General features: G+C 43.9%; 1 protein-coding gene across 2 annotated transcripts in view; it reads right to left on the bottom strand.

The window, feature by feature from the left end:
• FBXO21 (F-box protein 21) overlaps positions 1-26599 on the bottom strand; it is a 46056-nt gene extending 19457 nt beyond the window's left edge. For both annotated transcript variants that reach the window (XM_047697741.1, XM_047697740.1), the window contains exons 1-9: positions 26332-26599; positions 25298-25433; positions 23103-23197; positions 15628-15749; positions 12805-12951; positions 12363-12499; positions 11046-11182; positions 2128-2307; positions 911-1043 (exon numbers count right to left, since the gene is read on the bottom strand). In XM_047697741.1, the coding sequence (XP_047553697.1) occupies positions 911-1043; positions 2128-2307; positions 11046-11182; positions 12363-12499; positions 12805-12951; positions 15628-15749; positions 23103-23197; positions 25298-25433; positions 26332-26570 (1326 nt within the window). In that variant the 5' untranslated portion in view covers positions 26571-26599. The remainder of the gene's footprint in view (positions 1-910; positions 1044-2127; positions 2308-11045; positions 11183-12362; positions 12500-12804; positions 12952-15627; positions 15750-23102; positions 23198-25297; positions 25434-26331) is intronic.
• Between the last annotated feature and the right edge of the window lie 1394 nt (positions 26600-27993).

A 27993-nucleotide genomic window follows, 5' to 3' on the forward strand; every position in this document is an offset into this window, starting at 1 on the left:
ACATGGCATTTTAAGACAGATCCCTTCCTTTGGGATTTTCCTACTGATGTGCCCTTTCTTAGAACTATGTTAGACCACTGAAGTGGGGAATAAATAAGCCAGTTTAATTCTATGCAATGTGGAGCTGGACTATGTACCGCTCTCTAATAACATGAGCAGATGATTTTATGGCGACATCCCTGTGAGCACTCAGTACGAGAATTCTCTCGGCAGGCTGCTCTACACAAACAAAATGGATTCCTAGCACATTCCCACAGCCAAGCCAGGGCATGATGGAAATGCGCAGCTGCCCCCATGCTGCAGCCACCGGACTCCCTCCCTGCTGCACCGCCAGCTCGCTGAGGAGTATTTCCGATTGCAGACGGCGCGGTCCTCTCCAAGGGCTTGCCGCTGGCCACAGGGGCCGTTAGCACACGGAGAAGCCCAAGTGGGCCCGGCTCAAAATTCAACAGCTCTCAAAGACAGAGCCAGTCCTTCAAGGCCAGCAGTGGGACCTGAACACACGGAAGATCCATTTTTCCCTTGTCAAACGGGTGCTTATGTACCTTTGTGGACTGCCAGCACAGCTGGACGGGGAACATTTAGTTTTGCTTCCGTTTGTGGAGTCGGGGTGACCTGGGGAAAACACGTGTTTGGGCAAGAGTAGGGGAGACACAGAGCTGAGGCCTCGCGATTCTAGGGGTTTAAGGCACGGACCACAAAGAGAAGAGGCAACTCCTAGCAGTATATGCAATTGTTTTAGAGTAAAGGAGACAAAAAGGATTTAACTGAGGGGCCAAAATCGGGAGAGCGGATCCATCTGTGTTTATCACTCCCCAGGCTGACGCAAGGATGAACTCCCAGAGCCGCCTTTTCAAGCTAGAATTTCCCTCTCTAAGGCAAGAGCAAAGCAGCAAAGTCAAATAATTACCTTCTCTGGCCAGATTCCCAGGTGGAAGTAGAGCCTGGCTTGAAGGAGGAGGAGCTGCACCTGGTCCGGGTACATGGCCAGATAGAGATCCAACGAGTCTCTCAGGAGCTGGTAGGACTGGTCGATGCCTTCCCTGGCAGGGGACATAAATCACCGTCTTATTCTGGTGCTTCTGAGCTGAGACCCTCCATTTCAAGGCCCAGGTGGTAAAAGTAATGGACACAAATGCCACACCTTTTCTAATTCTGGAACTTCCTTTCTGTTCAGTACGTCGCTACAATGATTTTAGTAATAATGATAGTCCCCAAAGAAACAGAACTTTTGTATCCTGCTTTGGTGATGGGAATTAAACTAAACTCACAATCGCGTTCCCTATACAATCACCTCAGTAACCCTTACATAATTAAAAATAAATTCTGAACACATAGAGCTCAAAGGACTCTTATGCTGACAGGAAAACTGTTCTGTACGATACCACAACAGTGGACACGTCATGATGCATTTATTCAAACCCACAGAACGCACACTACAAGAGTGAAGGCGAATGTGAACCATAAACTCTGTTAATGACCTGGCCTTGGAGGTTCATCAACCACAACTATCGTCCCACTCTGATGGGGGACAGTGGGAGAGTCTGTGGCGGAGAGAAGGGCCAGGGGCGATACGAAAACTCTCTGTACTTTCTGCTTCATTTTGTTATGAACCTAAAATTGCTCTAAAAAAAGAAAACCTATTTAAAAAGAAACAAAACTATGACTTCAACAACCTTCTATTTTCCCTATAAGACAAATCCCCTTTGACTCAGAAGCAAAGTAGTTTCATACTTTTCTTATCTAAGTGATAGAAATGTATAAATTAAGGGACTTGACAAAGCACTTGGACGTGAGAATATCCTGCCCCCGAAAAATAGCCTTCACCCATCTAAAATACCCTTGTTACTCAAGAATACTTTCAGTATTATGGACAGCATGCACGAGCAGACTGCAAAGGTGTCAAAGAATCACTTAACACATCTTAAACTGGACGGCACCGTGTCACGGGGATGCGTTTCTTCCCGCAGTGGGTTGGCGGCTGTAGATAATCCCAGCTGTGCCCCACAGCATCCACGGCTTCGCCAAACCCACCATTCGTGCATCAAATAAAATCCTCCGTAAGGCCATCCATGCCTCCAAAGACTTGCACTCGGCACGAGTGCTGGAAAACCAAGAAAACCTTACCGCTTTCCCAGGCTTAAAAGGTTTCCCACCATGCGCTGTAACACTTTCTTCACGTTGACCACCCCGTACAGCGCCGCTGTCACGTGCTGGCCAATCAAGTATTCACACTCCTTCACGGTCAGCTGCTTCCCCTTCCCGAAGGCGTCTATGTAGATGTAGTCAAAGATGTCCAGGCTTGCCCTATGGGAACGGCACACGAAGTCAGCCAGATCTCGGGTCAGAGCTGAACAAGGCATTTATCCAACCACTGCCCTCCCACACCTCCACCTCTAATTTCAGTAGCTGAAATTAGAGCCTGAGTATGAACACAGCAGCATTCCAAGTATTAGAGCCTTGTCTAAAGTTCAAAATCTACCTGCCCTGCTGCACGAAGACTGCAAGACACAGGTTTAAGGAACAGCACTGACGTATGGCATCAAATACAGTTTTGGGGGCTACTAAGCCAGATTAAACCAAATTTGAGAACAAACTAGAATTCATCGACTTGGTCTATAAGACACTCAATCCAAAGTTTGGTTGAGAGCAATACTGACGGAAGGCTGAGGCCCTCTGTGTACTCTGCAGTTGGCACAGTGTCTGTGGGCTCTGAGGCTCGGGGCTGTGAGGAAAGTTATGGAGCCCTGCCCCTAAGTCTGCAGACACGTTCAGGTGGTCAGCTCGGCCTGGGAGCCTGCGCCAGACCAGAGAGCAGGGCCCCGGCACTCAACCGCGCCGTCCCTCCTGTGAACCATGCTCTCGAACAGGGTGGTCCACGCTGAGTGGAGCAGTGGGAGGAGGTCACACAAAGCAAGTCCTCACCGCATTACCAAGAACATTCTATGAGGATTCCTGAGAGATTCAGTGGGTCTTTGTTTCAGAGATAGTTGTTTTTTTTTTTTTCTTGAGCGACTGTTCCACTTTGATCTTATGCCCACTGCAAGCCATGTTAAGAGGTTTTCTCTTTGGCTTCTTTAAAAAGCCCAGATTTCTTCCTAGAGTCCTACCAATATCCCTTCTGTGGCAAGACAGATGGAATGTTCCAGAAACAAGGAAGGCTCTTCAACTCTTATTATGAGTCTAGGAGAACCACGCATATACACACAAATTTATAGGCAAAAATCCTAAATAAAGCACGAGCAAATCATACAACAATGTGTTTTTAAAAATCCATATGATTAAGACAGATGTACCCCAAGAACCAAAGGAGAACTGAGCGTTAAAAATCTATTTCAGCACACATAGTCTAAAAGAGAAAACTACATGATTATATGAGACACAGAAAGGATATTTTGGAAAAAAAAATCTAATGCCCACTTTTTTTAAAGATTTTATTTATTTATTTGACAGAGATCACAGGTAGGTAGAGAGGCAGCCAGAGAGAGAGGAAGGGAAGCAGGCTCCCCGCTGAGCAGAGAGCCCGATGTGGGGCTTGATCCCAGGACCCTGGGATCATGACCTGAGCTGAAGGCAGAGGCTTTAACCCACTGAGCCACCCAGGTGCCCCTAATGCCCACTTTTTAATACAACTGAAGCAAACTATAAATTTAGAAGGCAGTTCTGATAATCCCAATGGAAGAAAATACCCCAAACATCATGCTTGATGAGGAAATTTTAAAAGCATTCCACCTAGGGGCGCTTGGGTGGTTCAGTAGATTAAGCATCTGCCTTTGGCTCAGGTCATGATTCCAGGTCCTGGGATCGAGCCCCACATCAGGCCCCCTGCTCAGCAGGCAGTCTGCTTATCCTCTCTCACTCTCTCAAATGAATACATAAAATCTTTTTTTTTTTTTTAGCTTTTATTTATTTATTTGTCAGAGAGAGAGAGCACAAGCAGAGAAACAGCATGCAGAGGAAGAAGCAGAATCCATGCCAGGCAAGGACCCCAATGAAGGGCTCAATCCCAGGACCCTGGGATCATGACTGCAGCCAAAGGCAGCCACCCAGGTGCCCCTGAATGGGTAAAATCTTTTAAAATAAATAAGTAAAGAAAGGCATTCCACCTAAAGTCCTACCTAAGACAAGGGTACCTGCTATCACTGTTTCTACTCAACTTTGTGCAAGAGGACCCAGTCAGCACAGTAAGTACAAGAAAGAAAAACGTACAAGGGCTAGAAAGAAAAGAAACAAAACTGTCATGATTCACGGGCAATATGATGCTCTACACAGAAAACCCAAGAGTTGACAATGAGCTCTAATAATTTATTCAGCAAAGGGATTATCAGGGGCGCCTGGGTGGCTCAGCGGGTTAAGCCTCTGCCTTCGGCTCAGGTCATGATCCCGGGGTCCTGGGATCGAGCCCCGCATCGGGCTCTTTGCTCGGCGGGAGGCCTGCTTCCTCCTCCCTCTGCCTGCCTCTCTACCTGCTTGTGATCTCTGTCAAATAAATAAATAAATCTTTAAAATAAATAAATAAATAAAAATCTTTTTAAAAAGGGGGGGGGGGATTATCAGATCTATCCCTAAATATCAATCATGTCCCTATACATCAACACTTAGTAAATGTAATTTTTAAAAACTACCATTTATAATAGCAACAAAAAATTTAAGGTTCTTAATGAGTAAAACTAGCAAAAAGCCAAAGAACTCCATGAAGAACATAATATCTTTTTAAGGGGGCACCTGAATGACTCATTCAGCTGAGCGTCTAACCTGATTTCAACTCAGGTCATCTCAGGGTCATGAGACTGAGCTCTGTGTTGGGCTCTGAGCTGAGCATGGAGCCTGCTTACGATTCTCTTTCCCTCTCCCCCCTTCCCTCCTAAAAATAAGTAAATAAATAAATAAAATTTTCTTGAGGACATTAAAGACCAATGTTTAGGGAGGTATCGTGTTCACAGACTCATTGGTGAAACACTGACAATACCATTCATATTCGTCTATGACTCCAATCCAAGATAAGCTCTGGTGCCAGTCAATATCCATATGGGCTTCTGAAGGAGTCTGGTAAATGGATTTTTTTTTTTCCATTTATTTGAGAGAGAGACATAGTGATGGTGAGAGAGAACAAGCAGGGAGGAGAGGTTGAAGCAAGCTCCTGCTGAGCAGGGAGCCCAATGCAGGGCTCGATCCCAGGATTCTGGGATCATGACCAGAGCCAAAGGCAGACGCTCAGCCAACTGAGCCACCCAGGCGCCCCTGCTAAATGGATTCTAGAACTAGAGAAGAGCAAAAGGCTAAGAATAGCCAAGGGAATTTTGAAGAACTCGATGGGGGTCTTACCAGCAGGTACTAGTTAATCAAAGAGCTACAGTAAGTAGACTATATGGTTTTGGTGCCAGGAGAGAGCGGAGACCAGATTAACAAGGAACATGGGTGGAAGTGACGACCTGGAGGGCCTGCAGCCCTGTGGGTGCTTCAGATGCGGTGTGCCCCCCACTACTCTCACCAGCTTCCTCTCTCTCCTGAGGACCCAGCCAGGAGGCTCAGTGTTTACTTCTGCCAGGTGCCTCGGGTGCTAACAAATTACTTCACTGTTTGGCTGCATTGCTAGTGTGCATTCGCTGCAGCCTAAGGAAAAATGACAGTTACCACGCACAACAGTACCCAGCAATAAGTTACTTTGGCAAATAACATGGTAATTAGTTTTAAATGCTTTATATCATGCAGAGATCCTTGGTGGATTATTACATGGCCATTTAAGAGCATTTATGAGGTATTTGGGGAAATTGGTTGGGTTATTTAGGGAGAGAGAATGGGCTGAAAAAGCATACTTCCCATTTACAGTAACGGAAAATGGGTGTCTGTTATCCAAAAAAGAAGTCATGCAATACATTTTTAGAAATAGATACTGGAAAAGAAAGGAAGCCCATACACACCATTTAAGGAAATATACGTATGTGATGAACTATAAAAATTTGCAGGGAAGTGAGAAAACTTCCAGATAACTGGTGGATATCTCTGCAGAGCAGGGGGAAGAAGGGGATAAGGAAGTATACCCAGAAGGTTCCAATGATACGTGTTTTACTTCTTGAACGAGGTGTAGAAATAGAGATGAGTGGGACACAGCAGGCTCAGCTGGCTGAGCGGATGTCTGACTCTTGACTTCGGCTCAGGTCATGATCTCAGGGTCCTAGGATGGAGCCCCGAGTCAGGCTCCGTGCTGAGTGTGGAGTCTGCTTGAGGTTCTCTCTCCCTTGCCCTCCGCCCCTCTCTGAACTTATGCATGCATGCTCTCTAATAAATACATCTTAAAAAAAAAAAAAAGAAATACAGAAATACAGAAATAACTTATAACTTTCTTCTAGGTAGGTCTCACAATTCTACTAGGTGTGTAAAGCACTGGGTCGTCTCAATCCTCCAAACCATTTGAAAAACACGCGCCCCATTTTCACAGAGTAAAAAACTGAGACTCAGAGGAAGCAGGTCTGAACCCTGCCCGACTTCAAAGCTCAGGTATTTTCTATTATTCCATTCACCAAAGGATATCACAGTCATCCAAAGAACAGGATATGATTAAATAATGTTTCTTTTTTCTCTAAATGGCACATTCAGTGAGAAGATAGTTCTGCCTATTTGATGAACTGTTTCTTTCAGAAAAGCCAAGCTCCAGCTGATAAGAAATCGAGCATTTGCTTTGCACATGAGTAAGAATGTGGCCACCCTGTCCTTTCCTCCACCTCCCTCCTTGCCCTCCCCCCCTTCCTCCTCCTCTCTCTGAGGAGGGGGGGGGGAGATTTTATGGAAGACTACAAAGTAAGGCTTTCTTTAAGAACTCTTTGATCTAGATGGATTTCACAGATATATCAGAACATTTCATCCTAAAACGGCAGAATACACATTCTTTTCAAGTACACATGGGACATTCTCCAGAATATATCACGTACCGGGTCACAAATCAGGCCTCAACAAATACAAAAAGACTGAGATCATACCACGCATCTCTTCTGACCAACCACAAGAAAAAATGTGGAGAGACCACAAATATGTGGATATTAAACAACATGTTACTAAACAATGAATGGGTCAACCAGGAAATCAGAGAAGAAATTTTTAAAAATACATGGAAATAAATAAAAATGGAAACACAACTGTCCAAAACCTCTGGGTTGCAGCAAAGGTGGTCATTAGAGGGAAGTATATAGCAATACAGTGATACAATACATTAGAAGCAAGAAAAAAATCTCAAACAATCCAACCTTACTCCTAAAGGAACTGGAAAAAGAACAAGAAATGAAACCTTAAGTCAGCAGAAGAAGGGAAATAAGAAAAGTAAATGATATAGAAAAACAAAACAAAACCCCAATAGAACAGATTAATGAAACCAAGTACCAGTGCTTTGAAAAATTAATAAAACTGATAAACCTCTAGCCAGACTTATCAAAAAGCAAAGACAAAGGACCCCCAAAAAATAAAATCACAAACGAGACAGGAGAAATAACAACCAACACCACAGAAATACATCCAGTTATAAGAGAGCAGTATGAAAAATTATGTCACCAAATCAGACAATCTGGAAGAAATGGATAAATTCCTAGAAACAAAGTACCAAAACAAACAGAAAGAAAAAGAAAATTTGAACAGAGCAATAACCAGCAAAGAAACTGAATCAGTAATAAAAATAAATCTCCCAACAAACTAAAGTCCAGAGCCAGATGGCTTCACAGGTAAATTCCACCAAACATTTAAAGAGAAGTTACTACCTACTATTCTTAAAACTATTGCAAAAAATAGAAAAGAAAGGAAAACTTCCAAACTCCTTCTATGAGGCCAGCATTGCCTTTATTCCAAAACTAGATAAAAACTCCACTAAAAAAGAGAACTACAGGGGTGCCTGGTGGCTCCGTCAGTTGAGCACCAGACTCGACTTTGGCTGGGGTCATGATCACACGGTTGTGAGACTGAGCCCTGAGTTGGGGTCCACACTCAGCACAGAGTCTGCCTGTCCTTCTCCCTCCCCTCCTGGCCCCCCCTCACATTGGTGCATGCATGTGCACGCCCTCTCAAATAAATAAAATCTTAAAACAAAAACAGAACTACAGGCCAATCAATATCCCTGATGAACATGGATGCAAAAATCCTCAACAAAATACTAGCAAACTGAATCCAACAACACATTAGGAGAATCATTCACCATAATCAAGTGGGATTTATTCCTGGGTTGCAAGGGTGGTTCAGTATTCACAATCAATCAACGTGATACACCATAGTAATAAAAGAACAGAACCAGATGAACCACTTCAACAGAAGCAGAAAAAGCATTTGAGAAAGTACAGCAACCACTCATGATAAAAACACTCAACAAAGTAGGTTTAGAGGAAACATACCACAACATAATATAAAGGCCATATACAAAAAAATCCCCATCTTCAGTGGGAAAAAACAGCGCTTTTCCTCTATGGTCGGGAATAAGACAAGGATGTCCACTCCCACCACTGTCATTTAACACAGTGCTGAAGTCCTAGCCACAGCAATCAGACGACAAAAATAAAAGGCATCCAAAGAGGCAAGAAGTCAAACTCTCACCATCTGCAGATGACATAAGACTATATAGAAAACCCCAAAGACCCCACTAAATAAAGTCACAGGACACCAAAATCCGCCTACAGATATCTGGTGCATTTACATACACCAAAAATGAAGCGGCAGAAAGAAAATTAAAAATCAATTTCACTTAAAAGAAAATCAATTTCATTTATAATTGCGCCAAAACCGTAGGATACCTAGGAATAAACCTAACCAAAGAAGTGAAGACCTGTCCTCTGAAAACGATAAAGCAGTGATGAAAGACATCGAAGAAGACACCAAAAAATGAAAAGACATTCTGTGCGAGAATCCACTTGGCAAGAACAGCCAAAGCAACCTTGAGAAAGTAAAGCCAAGCTCGAGGCATCACAATTCCGGACTTCAAATATAGTATAAAGCTGTAGTATCTCCAAACAGCACGGCACTGGCACAAAAACAGACACGTAGATCAATATAACGGAACAGAAAACCCAGAAATAAACCCACAATTACATGGTCAATTAAACTTTGACAAAGCAGGAAAATATCCAGTGAGGAAAAAGACAGTCTCTTCCACAAATGGTGTTGGGAACACTGGACAGGAACACGCAACAGAATCAGACACAAAAATTCAAAATGGATGAAAGACCTAAATGTGAGACACGAAACCATTAAAATCCTAGAGAAAACAGGCAGTAACCTCTTTGACGTCAACCACAGCAACTTCTTTTTAGATACGCTTCCTGAGGCAACGGAAACGAAAGCAAAAACACACTACTGGGATTTCATAAAAATAAAAAGCTTCTGCATAGTGAAGGAAACAACAAAACCAAAAAACAACCTATGGAATGGGAGAAGATACCTGTAAATGACAAACCTGATAAAGGGCTAAGATCCAAAACCTACAAAGAACTTATATTGGGGCACCTGGCTGGCTCAGGGAAGTGTGCGACTCTTGATATCGGAGTTGTGAGTTTGAGCCCCTCATTGAGTATAGAGATTATCAAATACAAAAACAAACAAACAAACAAAACCTTATAAAACTCAGCACCCAAGGGGCGCCTGGGTGGCTCAGTGGGTTAAGCCGCTGCCTTCGGCTCAGGTCATGATCTCAGAGTCCTGGGATCGAGCCCCGCATCGGGCTCTCTGCTCAGCAGGGAGCCTGCTTCCTCCTCTCTCTCTGCCTGCCTCTCTGCCTGCTTGTGATCTCTCTGTCAAATAAATAAATAAAATCTTTAAAAAAAAACAAAAAACAAAAAAAAAACCTCAGCACCCAAGAAACAAATGATCCAGCTACAGGATGGGCAGAAGCCATGAATAGATGTTTTCCCAAAGAAGACATCCAGATGGCCAACAGACACATGACAAGATGCTCAGTATCACTCATTACCAGGAAATGCAAATCAAACCTATACCAAGCTATCACTTCACACCTGTCAGAATGGCTAACCTCAGTAACATAGGAAACAACACGTATTGGTGAGGGTGTGGAAAAAGGGGAAACCCTCTTGCACTGTTGGTGGGAATGCAAACTGGTGCCACTGTGGGAAACGATAATATGGAGGTTCCTCAAAAAATTAAAAATAGAACTGACCTATGACTCAGCAATTGCATTAGTATAAAATTAGTACAAAAATACTAATTCAAAGGGATACGTGCAGTCTGATGTTGACAGCGGCATTATCTACAACAGCCAAACCGTGGAAACAGCCCAAGTGTCCATCAACAGATAAGTGGAGAAAGAAGGGGTATACTTATTCACGATGGAATATTACTCAGCCATCAAAAAGAATGCAATCCTGCCACAATCCTTGCAACAATATGGATGGATCTAGAGAATATAAAGCTAAGCAAAATAAGTCAGAGAAAGATAAATACCATACAATTTCACTCATATGTCGAATTTAACAAACAGAAGAGCAAAGGGGGGGAAAAAGGTGCAAACCAAGAAACAGACTATTAACTACAGTGAACAAGCTCATGGTTACCAGAGGGGAGGCAGGTGGGGTGTGGTAGGAAGGGGGAAATAGGTGATGGGGATTAAGGCTTATGGTGATGAGCTCTGGATATTCTACAGGAAGTGCCAAATACCCTGAAACTAACAGTATGCTGTATGTGAACTAACTGGGATTTAAATAAAAATGTAAAAAAAATAAATAAATAAAAAGCAAAATTCCTTAAAACAAAACAAAAACCTCTTCAATCTGTTGTGCTTTGTAACAAGGGACTTGGAGATCCACCTAAAACTCTGAACTCCTAGTCCTACTCTTTATACATCTTTTGAGAGACTTGTAAATTCACGTGCAGCTTTAAGAAATAATACAGAAAGATCCAGAGTGCCCTTCTCCCAGAATCAGAGTCCTGACACGGACGGCCAAGGATCGGACAGTTGGCCCATCCCCAGTGCTCTGGTGAACCTCTGTTCAGTTACTGCGCTTCCTCTCACCACCGCGGGAGTGAATCCTAAGGCCCAGTCACGACGTAGCCTAGTGACTCACCCTTCTGCACCTTGGCACCACCTTAACAAGAAGTGACTGGGGAAGTTGACAGGCTCCAGTGGGACCCCCAACTGCCGCGCAATTGTCAAGTAGAGCAGGGACATGCTGATCGGGATTCCTGTTCTGCGAATCAAAACCTAAAGGAGAAAAAAAATCCTTCAGCTTCATGGAAAGGAACCGCACCTCATCGCTCCTATCATGTAAGTGCTACGGGGCACCCGCTGTGCATTGGGAATGACACTAGGTTTTCGTGGCTTAAGTGGAGGAATATTTGATTTATTTAGATCAGGGGTCTGCAAACTGCAGTCTGTGGGCCAGATCTACTCCACTGCCTGTTTCTGTATGGGGCCTGCATAAGAAGAGTGTCAACACTTTTTAGTGCTTAAAAAAAATAGTCAAAAGAATACTATTTCGTGACACGTAAAAATTACATGAAATTCAAATCTCCGTGTCCGTACAGGAAGTTTCACAGGAACACAGCCACACTCATTTGTTTTTGCGGTGTCCATGCCTCCTTTCAACTCCAGCGGCAGACCTGGGCATTGAGGACACACGGCATATGGCCTGCAGAGCCAAAACCTCTGACCCTTGACAGAGAAAGTTTGCAGCCCTGGGATTTAGGGTGTTCGTCTTCCAAAAAGAATAAAAGGCCGTTCCAAGGAAAGAAAAAAATTAGGGTAGCACAGAGGGCAAAAGAATAGATTTGAAAACGGTGACGAGGAAAAAATAAATAAATAAAATGGCGCCTGGGTGGCTCAGTGGGTTAAGCCGCTGCCTTCGGCTCAGGCCATGATCTCAGGTTCCTGGGATCGAGTCCCGCATCGGGCTCTCTGCTCAGCAGGGAGCCTGCTTCCTCCTCTCTCTCTCTGCTTGCCTCTCTGTCTACTTGTGATCTCTGTCTGTCAAATAAATAAATAAAATCTTAAAAAAAAAAGAAAAAGAAAAAGAAAAAGAAAACAGTGACGAGGACAAAGGACATAAAAACTAAGTATCAATGATGCGGCCGGCCAAGTTTCTTCTGACCCTTTGAAAGGCCAGTGCCGAAAAAAAGACCTGATTAGTTTAACAGTTTTGTGTTTGTAAGATACAAACTGAGTCAGAGAAATACCTATTTCCAGACAGGAAATGATCTCAAGGGTTTTCACACAGAGTTAAGGAATAAAAATCCAGAGCAATATCCTGATGGTAGAGGCAAAAATGAGTTTCCCTGGGCATTGAGAGATGAAAAGACAATGCATTTGCCCTCAAAGATGACACGATGGTCAGAAATGAGCTTAAAAAATATGTATTGTTCTGTTCTAATTCACCCACATTTACCTGGTGCATGTACAAGTTGAGGGCATTATAGTAATCCATCCGGTTCCCCTTAAACTTGAGCTGGTCGTAAAGGACATAGTTCATGGCATCCAACACCTGGCTCTGGAGTTCTATCTCCATTATCATGGAAGATTCGCCTGAAACACAGAGATCTACTCTGAGGACACAAGCACTCCCTAAGGTGTGACCATCGTCCCAAACAACCCGCACCACGCAGACACTAGCGGTGTCCCAACAGGACCCAGCAGGTACTGCCAGTCCAGGGTGGAGAAACGAGTATGAACTCAGAAGTCTTTTCGCATCTCCTGGTGAGCACGTGGTAGTGTCACTAACTGCTTTTCTGGTGACGTCAGAGCAACACCCTACAGAGCTTCTCAAATCAACCAATCGCTCTGCTAGGTTCTCTTTTGCAAATACAGCTGGATCGAAAGCAATTCCACACCTGCCTTGAAGGCCAAGCTGGGGTGCCGGCTGTTGATGCCCCGGAGGGTTTTGCAAACGAGTTCCACGATGCTGTCAATCTGGGCCTGGATATCTTTGAGGCTGATGTCAGAGAGAGGATTGCAGTACTGGTCAATATATACAGCACCTGAAAATGAACAGGAATTATTGAATAAGTTCCTATTTTTACCCTTTCCCTCTCAGTTGCTCATTCAGCCCTGACACCTGGGGCCACAGTTCTTTGCATCATCTTCCCAGGTAAGCTTCATTCGTGGAGGACAGACCTTGCTGCTAGTACACGGAGAAGGAGTCACATTCTCACAACAAAGGAGTTTAAACACTTTATTTTTAAAAAATAAACCAAATCCTCTCTCAAAGGTTATGGACTCAAAAACGGGCATGAGACAAGTCATGTTCCCATATTCTATTGCAAAGAAAAATAAACGCTATAAAGGAGCTCATTCCAGGAAGTCTGAAAACATAATGGCCTAAGACGATCACTTTACTTTAAAAAAAAAAAAAAAGAAAGTTGAGGGGCACCTGGCTCGATGGTTAAGTGTCTGCCATTGGCTTGGGTCACAATCTTGGGGTCCTGGGATTGAGCCCCGCGTCAGATTCCCAGCTCAGCAGGGAATCTGCTTCTCCCTCTCCCTCTCCCCCTGCTTGTGCACTCTCTCTCTCCCTCTTTCTCTCTCAAATTGAATAAATAAAATCTTTTAAAAATTTTAAAAAGTTGAAACCCTCAATGAGGGATTTCTACAATTTGTACCCCTCAAAGATGAGACAGTGAATGAACTTTGGAGAGGAGGCTGTACTTTCGAATCAGAGAAATAGTGACAGTCAGCCTACCTGCTGCTGAAGACTTAGACAAAGTAGACCAGAGACAGGGTCTCTGGAATCCAGCTTGGTTCTCTACTGCCTTGGGCCATTTTCTAACCAGATGCCAAAGAGCTAACTTGATCATTTGGTTATAAGACCTTTTCACTTGAGAAGCTGCAGTTATGACTTTTTTTTTTTGGAGTAATTTTAAATTCAAGAGGTCAGGTTCTTGACCCCCTACTGACACTGCAAGGAGCTGAAAGCAGACATCAAGAGAGCCGGACCCCAGTCCCAGTTTTGCCCCTTAGCTAGTGACGGACTCCTGGGCTTTCTTGGGATGGTTTCCTCACCTGTTGGCTGAAGTCCAATCCATCCTGATGCTATGATTCCCAGACTGCATTAGTCCTATCAGATTATTCTTGTTAGTCTCCATGGATCAAAACCCTGGAGCCGACTTCCACTTGCTCAACTACTTGCTCAAAAACCTTCAATGGCTACCCAGTGCCTGTAGCACTGATCTGGATGAGTTAGTGAAAATCGTACTATTACTTTATATTTGGAAGATGAAAAAGAAGTCATCGTCTTCATAAATAAGCTACAGGAAAAAAGCCTGTCAAATCATTCCTCACTGGGAAAAAACAGATAGGGTGGGTGACTCTCCACTCCAAGACACACAAGAGAAGATTCCGGGGTGGTGAGGCTGTTGGAGTTCAATCAACTGGAACAGATTTTTCACTTCCTTCTGGATGATGAGACTTTTACACCATCGACAAGAACCTGCACTAGGCACTGCGGAGTACACAGTGATCAGAATCATGTTAAGGTCAAGGGACACAAGAAACTTCATGATGAGCTGGAGAACGAAATGCCCACACTGTGCCGTGGTTTACTAGTCAGTGCTACTGCACACACGCCTCCGGAGGCGAGTAAATCTGCAAGCGTTGCAGTCATCAGCAGAAACTCGATGGAAGTTAAATTTGAACTGCACTGCTGCGGGCGAGCAGGATTTAAGAGGGAATTCTAAGAAAAATGAAAACACCACTAATGAAGATACGAAGCCAGGCGGGGAGACAATGACCCGGCTGGAGCAAAGGGGACGTCCTGGAGAGTAACAGGCAAAGGTTTGGGCTTCGGCGGGGTTTGGGGGAGGGATCCCAGATTATGGCAGGCACTAAAAGCAGGCAGAGTTAATTTAAAAAAAAAAAAAAAAAAAAAAAAAAAGAGGCCAAGTTTCAGGTAGGACCGGTGCTAGGTCTCAGCGGCCTTGAGGCTCTGGAAAGCAAGTGCCGCTTAGAAAGCGGCTGCTGGGAGAGGCGGTGACAGCCCGCACGACCACAGGAATAAAATGGGGACACAACCATGCCAGCACTGGAAAGGAAGAAAACTGATGAACAGGGTAAGTCACAGGGAGGAGGGAATGAAAGTGAATGAACAGTCCTATCTGTACTTCATAACCGTAATTTATGGCAGGGCTTATGCAATACGCTAGGAATTTAAATTAGTTTAAAAAAATGAAGTCACATTTTGTTCTTGTCTGACTTAGCAGGAACCAAGTTATTCTGTTCGTCATGTCTGTCCACTCGACTTCTTTCTCCTCACTTCTTGTCACGGACAAGCAGACTCACTGACGCACAAGAACACTGGGTCCTCATTCAACTCCAACCAGGGAGGGGAGCTGGAGGGATCTGCCCGAGGTCACACAGAGACAAAACTGGACAAATTTATGTCTGATTTGGAAATGATGCTTCAAAGCTCAGAAAAAGGGAATTTAACCTCATTAGCTCAATTATCAGCCTCATGGTTTGAACTGACGGTACATCTTTAGAAAACACTGTCTCTTCAGCTGACAGCCAAACACTCTGGCAAAATCTTAGCTCTGCGTTTAGCAGTTCTGCCTGTCTAACTGATCAGACCATATATAATCCCGCCCTCAAGGACGGTCTCCACTACTGTGTACTGAGCGACAACTCAGCGGCCAGTCAGAAGATCTCTGTCAGAGCCTCACCTTCAAGATACGATTCATAGTCATCAGGCTGCTGAAGAAACGCCTTAAGGTTATTTAAAATTTTCTGTTGGCGTAGGTAGTAGAGAATTTTTTTAGCGTAGTATTTCCAGGTCAAAGCTTTTCTGGAAAACAAACAAAAATAAGTCAATGAGAATCAAGATACTAACACCTTGATTACCTTATTTTTTATTTCACACTGATCATAGGATGTAAAGAGCCTACTTAACAAGAAAAATATAATTGCTTCGTGATCACACAGCACTTGTTATCATGGAGGCAGACAGCACAATTTACGACTTTGCATATGTCACCAACACTAGATTATTCGTGCTGAAATCCAAGAAACACTGACCTGTTCGGCTTCAGATTTACTAAAAAGAAATCCAGGAGAAACCTGAAAACCAGGGCAGCTGGCTGAGGCTCACCAACCAGGGGTGAGGTGTCTGGAATCCTTTGCTGGCCCCTGGGCACCTGCCTTAGGGAACTCAGGCCTTGGGCTAACGCTTTTCTCTTTCTATGCTATTCCATGGTGATCTCATTCCATCTCACGGTTTCAAATATTATTTCCACTAACAGCCCTCAGTTTATTTTCCAGTATGCATTTCTGCTCTAAACTCCAGACCTGTATAACCAACTGCTACTCCACATCCCCACCTGGGTGTCTGGTGAACTCCTTATGCATGCATCCCCTCCCAGTCATCCCCGCTCAGGTAAAGCTAATCTGCCATTGCAATTAGGCTAAAAACCTTGCCGTTCTCCTGGCCTCCTTGCTCACTTGCTCTCAGAGGCCACATCTAACCCATCCACCCGTGCTAATCGTTCTATCTTCAAAGTCTACCAGACATGTGAACACTTCTCAATCACTCATCTAAGTCCCCAACATCTTCTGTCCGTGTTATAAAAGCGCCTGAATTGAGCTCCCAGCTTCAACCCTGCCCCTTCACAGTCTCCCCTCCACATGGCAGTCCAAATGCCTCATTTAGCATGGTAAGTCTCAGCACAGGTCACAGCATGGGTTTTCTACTTTGCTCAAAGTAAAAGCCCCAGTCCTAACGGTGACCTAAGAGGTCCTTTAAACTCTCCCCCGCACGGCCCCTCTGACCTCAATTCCTGCTCTTCCCTGCCTCCTCCAGGCCTCTGGCCACACTGCTTCCCTGTCGCTCCTTCACCACACCTGGTGGTGCTCACCTCAGGCCTCAGCACTCTCAGCTTCTTGAAAACATTCCTTCCCTGGGGATCTGAAGTCTGCACCCTCGCCTCCTTTCAGGTTTTCATTCAAATGTCATCTCGAGTTAGGTCTTCTCCTCTCACCACCAAGCCAAATACCCCTCCTTGATTAGGATTTGTTTACAGCAACTCGAATCTTCTAATGTAATCAATCATCTTCAGTTGGTTAGTGACTATCTCCCCCACTAAGAATGGAAGCCCAGTGAAGACAGGGCTTTTGTGTTGTTCACTAGCGTATTCTCGGTGCCTGAGATAGAGCCTGGGACACAGCAGATGCTTAATACTTGCTAAGTAAATGAAATGCTTCACCAGATATTCCAAATGCACACATGGATCATGGGAAATAGGAGGGAGACTGATTAGTTTATCAGTGTGGCTTCAGAAATAGAGAAGTCTCTGGAGCGCCTCGGTTGCTTAGTCGGTTAAGCAGCTGCCTTCAGCTCAGGTCATGATCTCCAGGTCCCGGGATCGAGAACCACACTGGGCTCCCTGCTCAGTGGGGAGCTGCTGCTGCTTCTCCCTCTGTGCTGCCCCTCCCCCCCACCCGCTTGTGCTTTCTCTCTGGCTCACTTTCAAAAAAATGAGATCTTGAAAAGAAAAGAAAAGAAAAGAAAGAAAGAACTCTTACTCTTCGGTTAGTAAATGAAAATCAGAAGAGTTAGGTTCTACGAGCTTCTAACCTTTGAGGTGTGAGGTGCCGACCTAGAAAACTGTGAAACAAACAAGCAGCTTCAGGAATTAAGCTCAATGCGTGACTGTAAGACAAACATCCTCACATCCACCCATCAGGCTAAGAAACGACTTCGCAGACCCCCCCAGAGCCCTCCAGGGCCCTCTCTCCCATCTACAGCCATCACAACCCGCACCTCCATGCTCATGATTGCCTCACCAAACGTATCTCCCCGAACACTCTAGTCTAGCCCACTTTGAGGTCATTCAAGACTCTTAATGCGCAGGATCCCCCTCCATCTTTTCTTTCCCTTGCACTTGACTTGTTGAAGAAACCTGGTTGTGTGACCTGCAGTTTCCCACAGTCTGGAATTGGTTGATTGCTTCCACAAGGTATGGTTTCACATGTTCTTCTGTCTTCTGAATTTCCTGTAAATTGGATGTAGATGCTTGATCAGATTCAGATTCCATTTATTTGGCAAGACTACTTCACAGGTGGTAGTGAAGTCCTTCCATCAGGAGGCAATCATGCCTTGGCTGGCCCTTTCGGTGATGTTAATGCAGCCACTGCTCCTCAGTGCCCAGGTCCATTAATTCATTAGAAGTTGCAAAGTGGTGATATTCTAATTCCACCATCCTTTCTTCATTTATTAGCTGGAGCATTTCTATAAGGAATAATTTCCACTCATCCACTATTTGATTCCCCCAATGGCACAGTATTTAGGAAAGGCAGGATAAATGCCTGTGTCTTTCCTTTTGTTTTTCAAAATAATTTGGATTCTTATGATCCTCCAAAGGTGAACAATTAGTTGTTCCTGAGTATTATTATGAACTAACAGAGCTATACACAGTTGGTGTGATCCAACCCATCCCAGTTATTATTCACACTGCTGCTCAAATCACATCTCCAGCCAATGGAGGCCTCTCCATGTTGGCCCCTGAACACTTACAACATGAAATATTGGTACTTCTACTGATATCTGGTTCCAGACTTCCAAGATGCTCCAGCCTCATCTTTTTACAATGACCTGGAATCAGACCTAGAATCAGCCCTTTCCCCAAAACCATGGCTTCTTCTGATGGGAAACGATGTATCAAGATCGCCTTCTGGGTACTAGGGATCATCATTTCTACTAGATTGGTTATTGTTTCTAGACCTTTCCAACAGACAGAAATAATAAGTCTAGTGTATATATGTGTGTGTATCCACATACACACCCCTACATATTTTTAAACATATCTCGGGAATTCATACCGACACTTCTAAATCAAATTCAGAACTAAACATCTTCTGTTGTGTGTCTCTAACTTTTTTTCTTCCAGGAATATCCTACTTCTCCAGAACATCAGAGATGAATTAGAATATTACCTAGGTACTCGTTTGCTTTATTCCACATCTTAGAAGCAAACACATGCCCAGCCTCAGAATAACAAGACCAATATTTTCATCCCCTTGATGAATACAAAAAACAGCTAAATATTTGTTTCCATTCTCCCCTATTCTCTGCTCATTTCTTTAAACAACTGTACCAGATCTATATTGAAAACGCTTATGACCATTACATACAATATTTTTGACCCTATTAACTGTCGCTTGAATTCTAAAAGCAAATACATATTTAATGCTCACCATTAGTCCTTGTGCCAGTGTCTCTCTCGTTGTTTTGGTTGTTTGAAGCTCATTTTCTACCACATTTCTCCTGAAGGACTCAAAAGTCCCCAAGTCCCCGCAAGCTGGTTAAGTTTGTCTGCAGCCTTTATACTTGAAGTCAGTTTGGCTGGATATAAAAATCCTTGGCTGACATTTCTGATCCTTCAGCACCTTAAATACATTACTCTTTTTTCCTCTGACACAGAGCAGTTGTTGAGAAGTCTGATGATACTCTGATTCTCTTAACCTTGTAAGTGACTTTGTTTTTTTTTTTTTTTTTTTTTTTTTGGTTGGCTGCCCAAAAGACTTTTCTGTCCTTAAAATCCAGTAGGTTTACTGAAATATGTCTCACTCTGGGTCATTTTCTCAGGTACAGCATATGCCATTTTTAATAGGTCGTTTCAAATCTTTATTGTAGATGTACTCTTTTTAAAGATCACAAAGAACACCATAAATGCAAATTGTTTTCAAATATTGAGATTGGTGCTTCAGCATTTATGGGAAACTATCCTTCCTTCCGATGCTTTCCATATTTGCACAATAAGCACTTGCCAGGAATGAATACAAACATGGTCCTTCAACAAAACCAACATCTGAAAATATTTTAATATGTGAGTATTCCCTCTTATTTAAAAATAACCGTTTTAGGCTCAAAATATGTGTCAGGCCAAGAGGTGACATATTTATGACACTCACTTCTAAAAAGACTGTAACTGTGCTTTTTAGCTGGCTGCACATGTTTGTCATGTTTGCCAGTCTGCTAAGTAAAAAAGTCAGTATTTCGTTGTTATTTAAGATCTCCTTGCAGAGTGAATTTAAAGATCTACAGGATTCTCAGCCCTTTGGATCTGCTCTTCTGTGAATGTCCTCCTCTTTTGTACCTTTTTCAATTTCTTCTTAGAAATTTTAAGAATTTGGGGCACCTGCATGGCTCAGTCATTAAGCGTCTGGCTTCGGCTCAAGTCATGATCCCGGGGTCCTGAGATTCAGTGCCACATCGGCTCCCTGCTCAGCGGGAAGCCTGCTTCTCCCTCTCCCACTTCCCCTGCTTGTATTCCCTCTCTTGCTGTCTCTTTCTCTGTCAAATAAATAAATAAAATCTTAAAAAAAAAAAAAAAGAAATTTTAAGAATTCTACTGACTTCTTTATGGTTTCTTTGGTCAAAAGGAAGTTTATTTTTTATTGCAAAACTCTCTGTCTAGGGGTGCATGGGTGGCTCAGTCGTTAAGCATCTGCTTTTGGCTCAGGTCATGATCCCAGGGTCCTGGGATCGAGCCCTGCATCAGGCTCCCTGCTCTACAGGAAGCCTGTTCTCCCTCTCCCACTCCCCCTGCTTGTGTTCCCTCTCTCGCTGTGTCTCTGTCAAAAAAATTTTAAAATCTTAAGAAAAAACCAAAAAACCCTATCTATATTCTTGTATTGTTTCTGTATCATTGTTCTTAGTTAAGTAGGTCTCCCTAGATTAGACACTAAGCTTGCTATTTTATTGAGGGATTTTCATGGTGCTAATTTTTAAATTTAGGTTATTTAATCTGCTGGAACTTAATTTTTGTATATGATAGCAGTTTTATTTTCTTCTAGATGAATATTCAGTTACTTCCCAATAACAATCACTAAATATGGCACCTTTTCCCCTCTGCCTTTAAATATATTAAATTATGTTCTATGCTGGGACACGTTTCTGAATTCTTCTTTGTCACTGATGTAGCTCTCAACTTCTATTTAAACACTGTTTTGAGGGGCACCTGGGTGGCTCAGTGGGTTAAAGCCTCTGCCTTCGGCTCAGGTCATGATCCCAGTGTCCTGAGATCGAGCCCCACATCGGGCTCTCTGCTCTGCGGGGAGCCTGCTTCCTCCTCTCTCTCTGCCTGCCTCTCTGTCTACTTGTGATCTTTGTCAAATAAATAAAATCTTTTTAAAAAAATAAATAAATAAATAAACACTGTTTTGGTTATAGCGAGCTTCATCTATGTCCTATTACCTAGTGATGCAAAATTTACAATGTGATTATTTAAAAAATTTTTTTTCCGACTTGTCTAGCGAATTTATTCTTCTCAGCCTATTATCCAATTAAAACAAAAAAACTCTTTTTGGATCCTAATTGGAAGGGCACTAGCGTTATGTGTTAATTTAGAAGAACTGACATTTGGGACGCCTGGGTGGCTCAGGTGGTTAAGCAGCTGCCTTCGGCTCAGGTCATGATCCCAGCGTCCTGGGATCGAGTCCCGCATCGGGCTCCTTGCTCAGCGGGGAGCCTGCTTCTCCCTCTGCCTCTGCCTGCCATTCTGTCTGCCTGCACTCGCTCTCTCCCTCTCTCTCTGACAAATAAATAAAAAAATCTTTAAAAAAAAAAAAAAAAGAAGAAGAACTGACATTTTTGTAATGGTAAGTCTCCCCAGTCAAGGACATGCTATCTTTTATGATTTTCATAACATTCTATAGTCTGACCTTGGACACTCATTCCCAGGAGCCTATTACTTAGAAATTAGACCACAAAAACCAATACCCTCCACAATAACATAAGATGGAGAAGAAAGTAGTTGGTCATCAACAGTAGGATAGTTAAATAAGTTACAGTGTGTACTGTAAAACAGTATATAGCCATTAATAAAGTGAATTTGACTTTTTATCAGTTGATTGGATTTCCACAAGGTAATGCTGAATAAAAAAAAAAAGATACAGAAAAGCACCTATTCTATGATCACAATTCTGTGAAATAAATCATCTCCCTCCATTCCCATATATATTGATGTGTATGAGCACGTCAGAACATAGCCTAAGCTGTCCTCATTAACTACAGGGGTGGGACAGGGAAAGCCAATGCAAATGGAGGGAGTGGGGAGGAAGAGAGAAACAGTGTAAGCAAGAAAAAACAAAGTCTGCACTCAACATCAAATCAAAACTAAAACAACCAATAGACTTAATATATTTGACACTATGTTTATGTATTTGAAAGCATACTCATATATATGTAAAAAAGGTCGGCTTTTATTTTTAAGGCTGCACAATACTGACTATTAGATCATACTTCAATTCATTTATAGATAAACCAAAATAGAAACGGAAAAATGACCTCTGCATCTGAACTCATCCAAGGCCTAGAATAGTGGCACATCTTACCTCTCCCCTACAGTTGTTCCACTGATAGATAGCTCTCTCTCCTAAACCCCTTTAAAAAGAACAAGGAAAATATCCTACAACTTGTATGTGAGATACTGCACATAAGCTCTAAGGGAGATGCTAAACTAGCCTTCTTATCTTCTATCACTAATAGTTTCCAGAACTTTCAGAGCAGAAAATCTTTTTCATAGATATGTTAAACTAGAAGCCAAGTCATCTTTTAGGTAAATTGGAAAATAACCTTCGCAGCAGAAAATATGGGGCATAAAAAATTTTAAACAACAAACAAAACATGGTGGATTCTTCTGGATCAGGAGAGAGAGAGGTTCAATCAGATGCCAACAATGTTCATGGCCAAGGGAAGATTATTTCTTAACGAAATTCAGAAATTATAAAAAAAAAAAAAATCCTCCATTAAATTAAAATATGCCTAAGAAATTAAAAAAAAAATCCATAACAGACAAATTTGGTGATGGTAGGTGGAGAGATCACAAAGGAAGGGTAGTTTATATTACTAAGTGACATAATAGATATGAGTGCCGAGCACAGTATTTAACCCATAGCAGGAATAAATACTAATTCTCTTTTCTTTCCAAAAGGATTTTTGCAAGGTTTCTTTAAATATCAACTGTCTCAGTGTATTAACATTATTTACACAGAATTTTTTTAAAAAATATAACTATGGCAAGACATGAAATATTTGGAAAACACATCCCAGGGTTCAGCCACATACAAACTATAGCAGTTAATTCGGGGCATTATTAGAATGAACAAACAAAAAACAATCCCTGCTAAGACCATGACTTACCTTCCTTCCATATTTAGGATACACACCAATTCATCCTCAAAAAATATCTCGGGTCCCTCAAGATTCTCAATGTCACTAAAACCGTTACAAGGGACCTATGAAGGAGACACATACAAACAGGCCTCAATGACAGGCACTGAACGATCTGTCACTCTCACACACAATTCTGAGTGGCAAACAGAGATGCTCAAGTGCGTGGAAGCAGTAACAGCTGTCCTACACTAGCCTGCACCACCCACCATGGGTGGAAAGTAACATGGGGAGTAACAATAATTTGTTCAGATCTTACTGCCAGTTGTAAATTAATTATATTTTCATGGTCTGGAATTCCTGAAATTACTCAGAGTACTAATGTGAGAAAAACCAGCTCTGAAACAAGGATTAGAAATACAAAATACCGTAATTTGCAACAGTGATTTCATGCAATTTATGTTGTACTCAACCAAGCTGCAGCAAAGGGCCAGAGAGAAGCCTAGTACCTTGCGCAATTCACTTAACCCACTGGGCCTATTTTCTCCTAGGTAAATTAAGGTGGTGGTACCAATGAGCTTTAAAATTCTATTACTTCTCCCATTTTGTTTGAAAGTAGGCAGGAAATTTCATATCAACCTGTGTGCACGCAAGAATTTAAGGGTCCTGAGCCAAAGTAATCATCCGCCCACAGATCAATCTTAAGTCTATTTCTGCTATGTTCAAAGTCCTTGACATATTTCTAATTAGGCAGTCATACAGGGAAAGAGAGAGCTAAGGAAAAAACACAATAATTCATCATTATTACACAAATACACAGGCTGCTAAAAATGCACACAAAACCAGCTGGACTAGAATTAGAGGATGCAAACTAGTAGGTCATGACCAAGTGCATCAAAAACATCTAGCACCCAAATATGTGTGTACAAACATTTTGTATCGGTTTTAAAATGTGATATGAATGCTTCTGGCCAGGGCAAGGCTTATCCAGAATAAAACATCAATTCTGTCCACCTTAGTATCAACAAACACTGAGTGCAGAAACGACTTAAAAATAAAATCTTAAAAAAGAAAGGAAGAGAGTAAGAAAAGAGGAATTAATCTTCAGTAAACCAGGGTAGTAAAATAAATCAGGGGCACCTGACTGGCTCACTCAGTAGAGTATGTGACTCTTGACCTCAGAGTCCTGAGTTCAAGCTCCACACTGGGCATACAGTTTACTTAAAACAAACAAACAAACAAAAAAACCCCAAGCCCAAAAAATAAATAAATCAGACTGGCTTTACTTCTAGGCCCTCAATCAGAAATAAATTTATGGGGTGCCTGGGTGGCTCAGACTGTTAAGCCTCTGCCTTTGGCTCAGGTCATGACCCCAGGGTCCTGGAATAGAGCCCCACATCGGGCTCCCTGCTCAGTGGGGAGCCTGCTTCTCCCTCTCCCTCTGCCATTCACTATCTGCTTGTGCTCTCTGGTTCTGTCAAATAAATAAATAAAATCTTTTAAAAAATAAATAAATAAATTTAAAATAGTAACGTGAACTATGTCCCAGAATTACGAAAAGTTAAGAAGCATAACCTAATAAACTTCTGAAACACTTTGTGGGAAAATGAAAACAACTACAAAAAAACACGCAGTTCAGCAATAATAGAAAAACGAAAAACAAAAACTTTTCAGGGATAATGAATGCAAGATCATTTAACTGAGGGAGTAATAATTCTGATTTGCAGATAGCTTCTAATCCTCTTGTTAACTTAAGAAACAATGCTATTCGCTACTGGTTAGTTAGAACCTGCAAAGTCAAAGAAGAAAAACCGTATGAATTTCGTCAACCCTTCTGGGAAAACAACTGGGCAAAATCTGTAGTGTTCGATCACTGGTGATCTCCTAACTCAAGCGGAGGCTGTGAAAAATACGTTTAACCTCCTGAAGGAGAAATAATGCTGATCTGGATTCCCTCTACATTGTGCAGCAGGTCCCTCCCTCCCTCTCCACTCCCCATTCTCTCTCTGGCTTTAGAAAAGTAAAGCTGGCAGGGACAAATGGCTTCGTGTTGTTGGACGGGAGGAAAAGGACACAGTGACTCTTGCGGCCATCTAAGTGAGTCAGGGATTGTGAGAGAACTGAAAAAGGAGTATCAGAAAGAGCTAGATGAGCTAATGCCTACAGACCCAGTCCCAGACACCACTAGCAGGCACAAGCGGGGAGCTACATCAACGGATCCTTACGTGCTCTGAAAAGAACCTCTTTGAGAATGAGGCTACAATCTTCCGGGCTTCTAACCCAGCTTTCTGCCGAACTTTATACTCCTCCAACCAATTGACGTAGTCGGTGGGGCTGTAGTGTTTCATAAGGGAAGGCCACCTACAAGGAGAGAAAAACCCTCTCAGCTTAACAGAGACTCAAAGGCAGACACAGGAATCAAAGGCAGCCTTGAGAAACAGGGCAAGCACTACGGTTTAGTGGCACCAGGGGCCCCGGCGGTGGCCCTCGTTCAAATCTCCACCCGGCACGCAGCTCGCGGCGTGACCTTGGCGTAGCAGTAGGAATGGCTCTGTCTTCACTCCCCATCAGTAAAACGGGGACAGTTGCAGCAACAATAACAGGGACTACAAGGGCTGCTAACATTGATCGCGCGCCTCCCAAGGGCCAGGCCCTGCGTAAATGCTCCTTACACATCATCTCATTTAATAACCACAGTGAAAGGTAGGTCTGATTATCACCGTAGAAAGTCGATGAATGAGGCTCAAAAGAACAGGGAAGTCGCTACCCACCCCACCAAGGTCATAAGGCAAGTGTGCCAGGGCCAGATTTATCCGGGGTCCCCACACCGAAATCTGTGCTCTCGGTCCGGAACCCGGGAATGCTGCGTCCGCTTCCTCCAAGGGCTGTTAGGATCACTGCATCGCCAGATCCATGTAAACATTTTAGCTCGGAGTCGGGCACAAAGAAGCGCGCAGGATGGATCCGCAGCGATCCTATCGTCGTCACCCTCTATGGCGGGCCCCGGCTGCCGGGCGCTTCCCGATGCGAATTTGGGCAGCGGCGGGTCCGCGCGGCGTGGACCTCAGGGGCCCGGGGAGCCGGAGGCCTGGAGGCCTTTGTCTGTCGGTCCGCGGACAGGGGTCCGGGGGTGGCCTCCGGGAAGGGGGTCCGCGCGCGGGCTGGGAGGTGGCGGCGCTGGCCGGCCAGGCCCGGGCCCGGGGGGCGGGGGGCGCGGGGCGGGGGCGCGGGCGGCTGGATGGCGGGGCGGCGGGCTCACCTCACCCGGAACTGCTCCTTCCACACCTTCCCGCTACTCTGGCACAGCTCGCGCAGCCGCCGGCAGGTGCTGGAGACGCGGCCGATGTCGGCGGCCGTCAGCGAGCCGCTGCACAGGATGTACTCCAGCACCTCGCCGGGCAGGTTGACGAGGCAGCTGAGGCCCGCCGCCTCCGGCGCGGCCTCCTCTGCCAGCGCCGGCACCACCTCCATAGCGCTGTCGACCACTGCTGCCGCCATCTTGTCCGCGTACCTGGGCCCGTCGCGCGCGCGCGCGCCAGGGCGCCCCTTTCGCCCCGCCCACCCGCCTCGAGGGGCGGGCTACGGATCGCCCCGCCCACGCCCGTGGCCACACCCTCTCGGCCCGAGCTGCAGGCTGTGGGCTGCGGGCTTCGGGCTGCGGGTTACGGCCCGCGGAGGGAAGCCCGATCTTGTCAACTGTGCGGTGGGTCCGGGAGCGGCGAACCGGGGTGGGGAGGGGGTCGGAGATGGGGGGTTGGGGGTTGAGGGGGTCATAGCAGCCTCCATCTTTTGTGTCCGGAGCGCTTCCTGTGCATGAGCTCAGCGGTCCTTCCCAATAACCCCATCAATGCTTACCTCCCCGAGTTACACATGGGAAAACTGAGGTTCAGGGAGCTAAAGGGACTTGCTCAGAATTCTGTGTACTATATGTTAATTCAGAGCCACTTGACTTCTGCTTGACTATGCTCTAAACCAGTATGCTGTAATAACCGCTAATTTAATATTCTTGAGTGGGTGCTGTGCCAAGCATTTTACATTTCTTTCTCCTCTAGCAGAACCCTCTCTGTTGGATGCTGTAATTAAACCTATTCTACGAATACGGAAACCAAGGCTCATAAAGGTGGAAGTCTCTGGTTCAGAGTCACAGATACAGAAAGTGGTAGAGCCTGGCTTTGAACCCTTAAAGCAGGAATTACCATCCAGGTAATTCAGTGCCTGCACCAATACTACTACTACTACTACTTATTATTATTATTAGAAGCATCCAGGATGGATCAGCAGCGATCCTATTATTATAATAGTATTTATTAAATATATAAAATCATTAAATATAATTATCATTATAATATAATTGTTATTATTAAATATCTATAATATACAATGTATATAATACATATATATTTATTATTAATAAATATCAAATAAATATTTTTAACCGGAGCCCTGTGTTGTGTGCCTTGGGGATACAGATGTGAGTAAGATGGTGCCCTTGTCCACGGGAGCTCAAAGTCCAGTTGGGGTCAGGGTCTGCTGTCAGTACAGGGAGGCTCACCTACTGCCCTCAGAAATGAATCTGAAATTCCTGGGGCGCCTGGGTGGCTCAGTGGGTTAAAGCCTCTACCTTCAGCTCAGGTCATGATTCCAGGGTCCTCAGATCGAGCCCCTAGGATCAAGCCCCTAGGATCGAGCCCCGCATCGGGCTCTCTGCTCACCAGGGAGCCTGCTTCCCTTCCTCTCTCTCTCTGCCTGCCTCTCTGCCTACTTGTGATCTCTGTCTGTCAAATAAATAAATAAAATCTTTAAAAAAAATGAATCCGAAATTCCTAACATTGTCGCAAAGGGATAGTCCCCAGTTTACCTCTCCTTATCTATTTGAAGTTATTCTTTCCTTCACTAGTCACACCCCAGCCAGCCTGGTCTC

This window comes from Lutra lutra, chromosome 12 (genome assembly GCF_902655055.1).
Source record: "Lutra lutra chromosome 12, mLutLut1.2, whole genome shotgun sequence".
Classification (NCBI taxonomy): domain Eukaryota; kingdom Metazoa; phylum Chordata; class Mammalia; order Carnivora; family Mustelidae; genus Lutra; species Lutra lutra.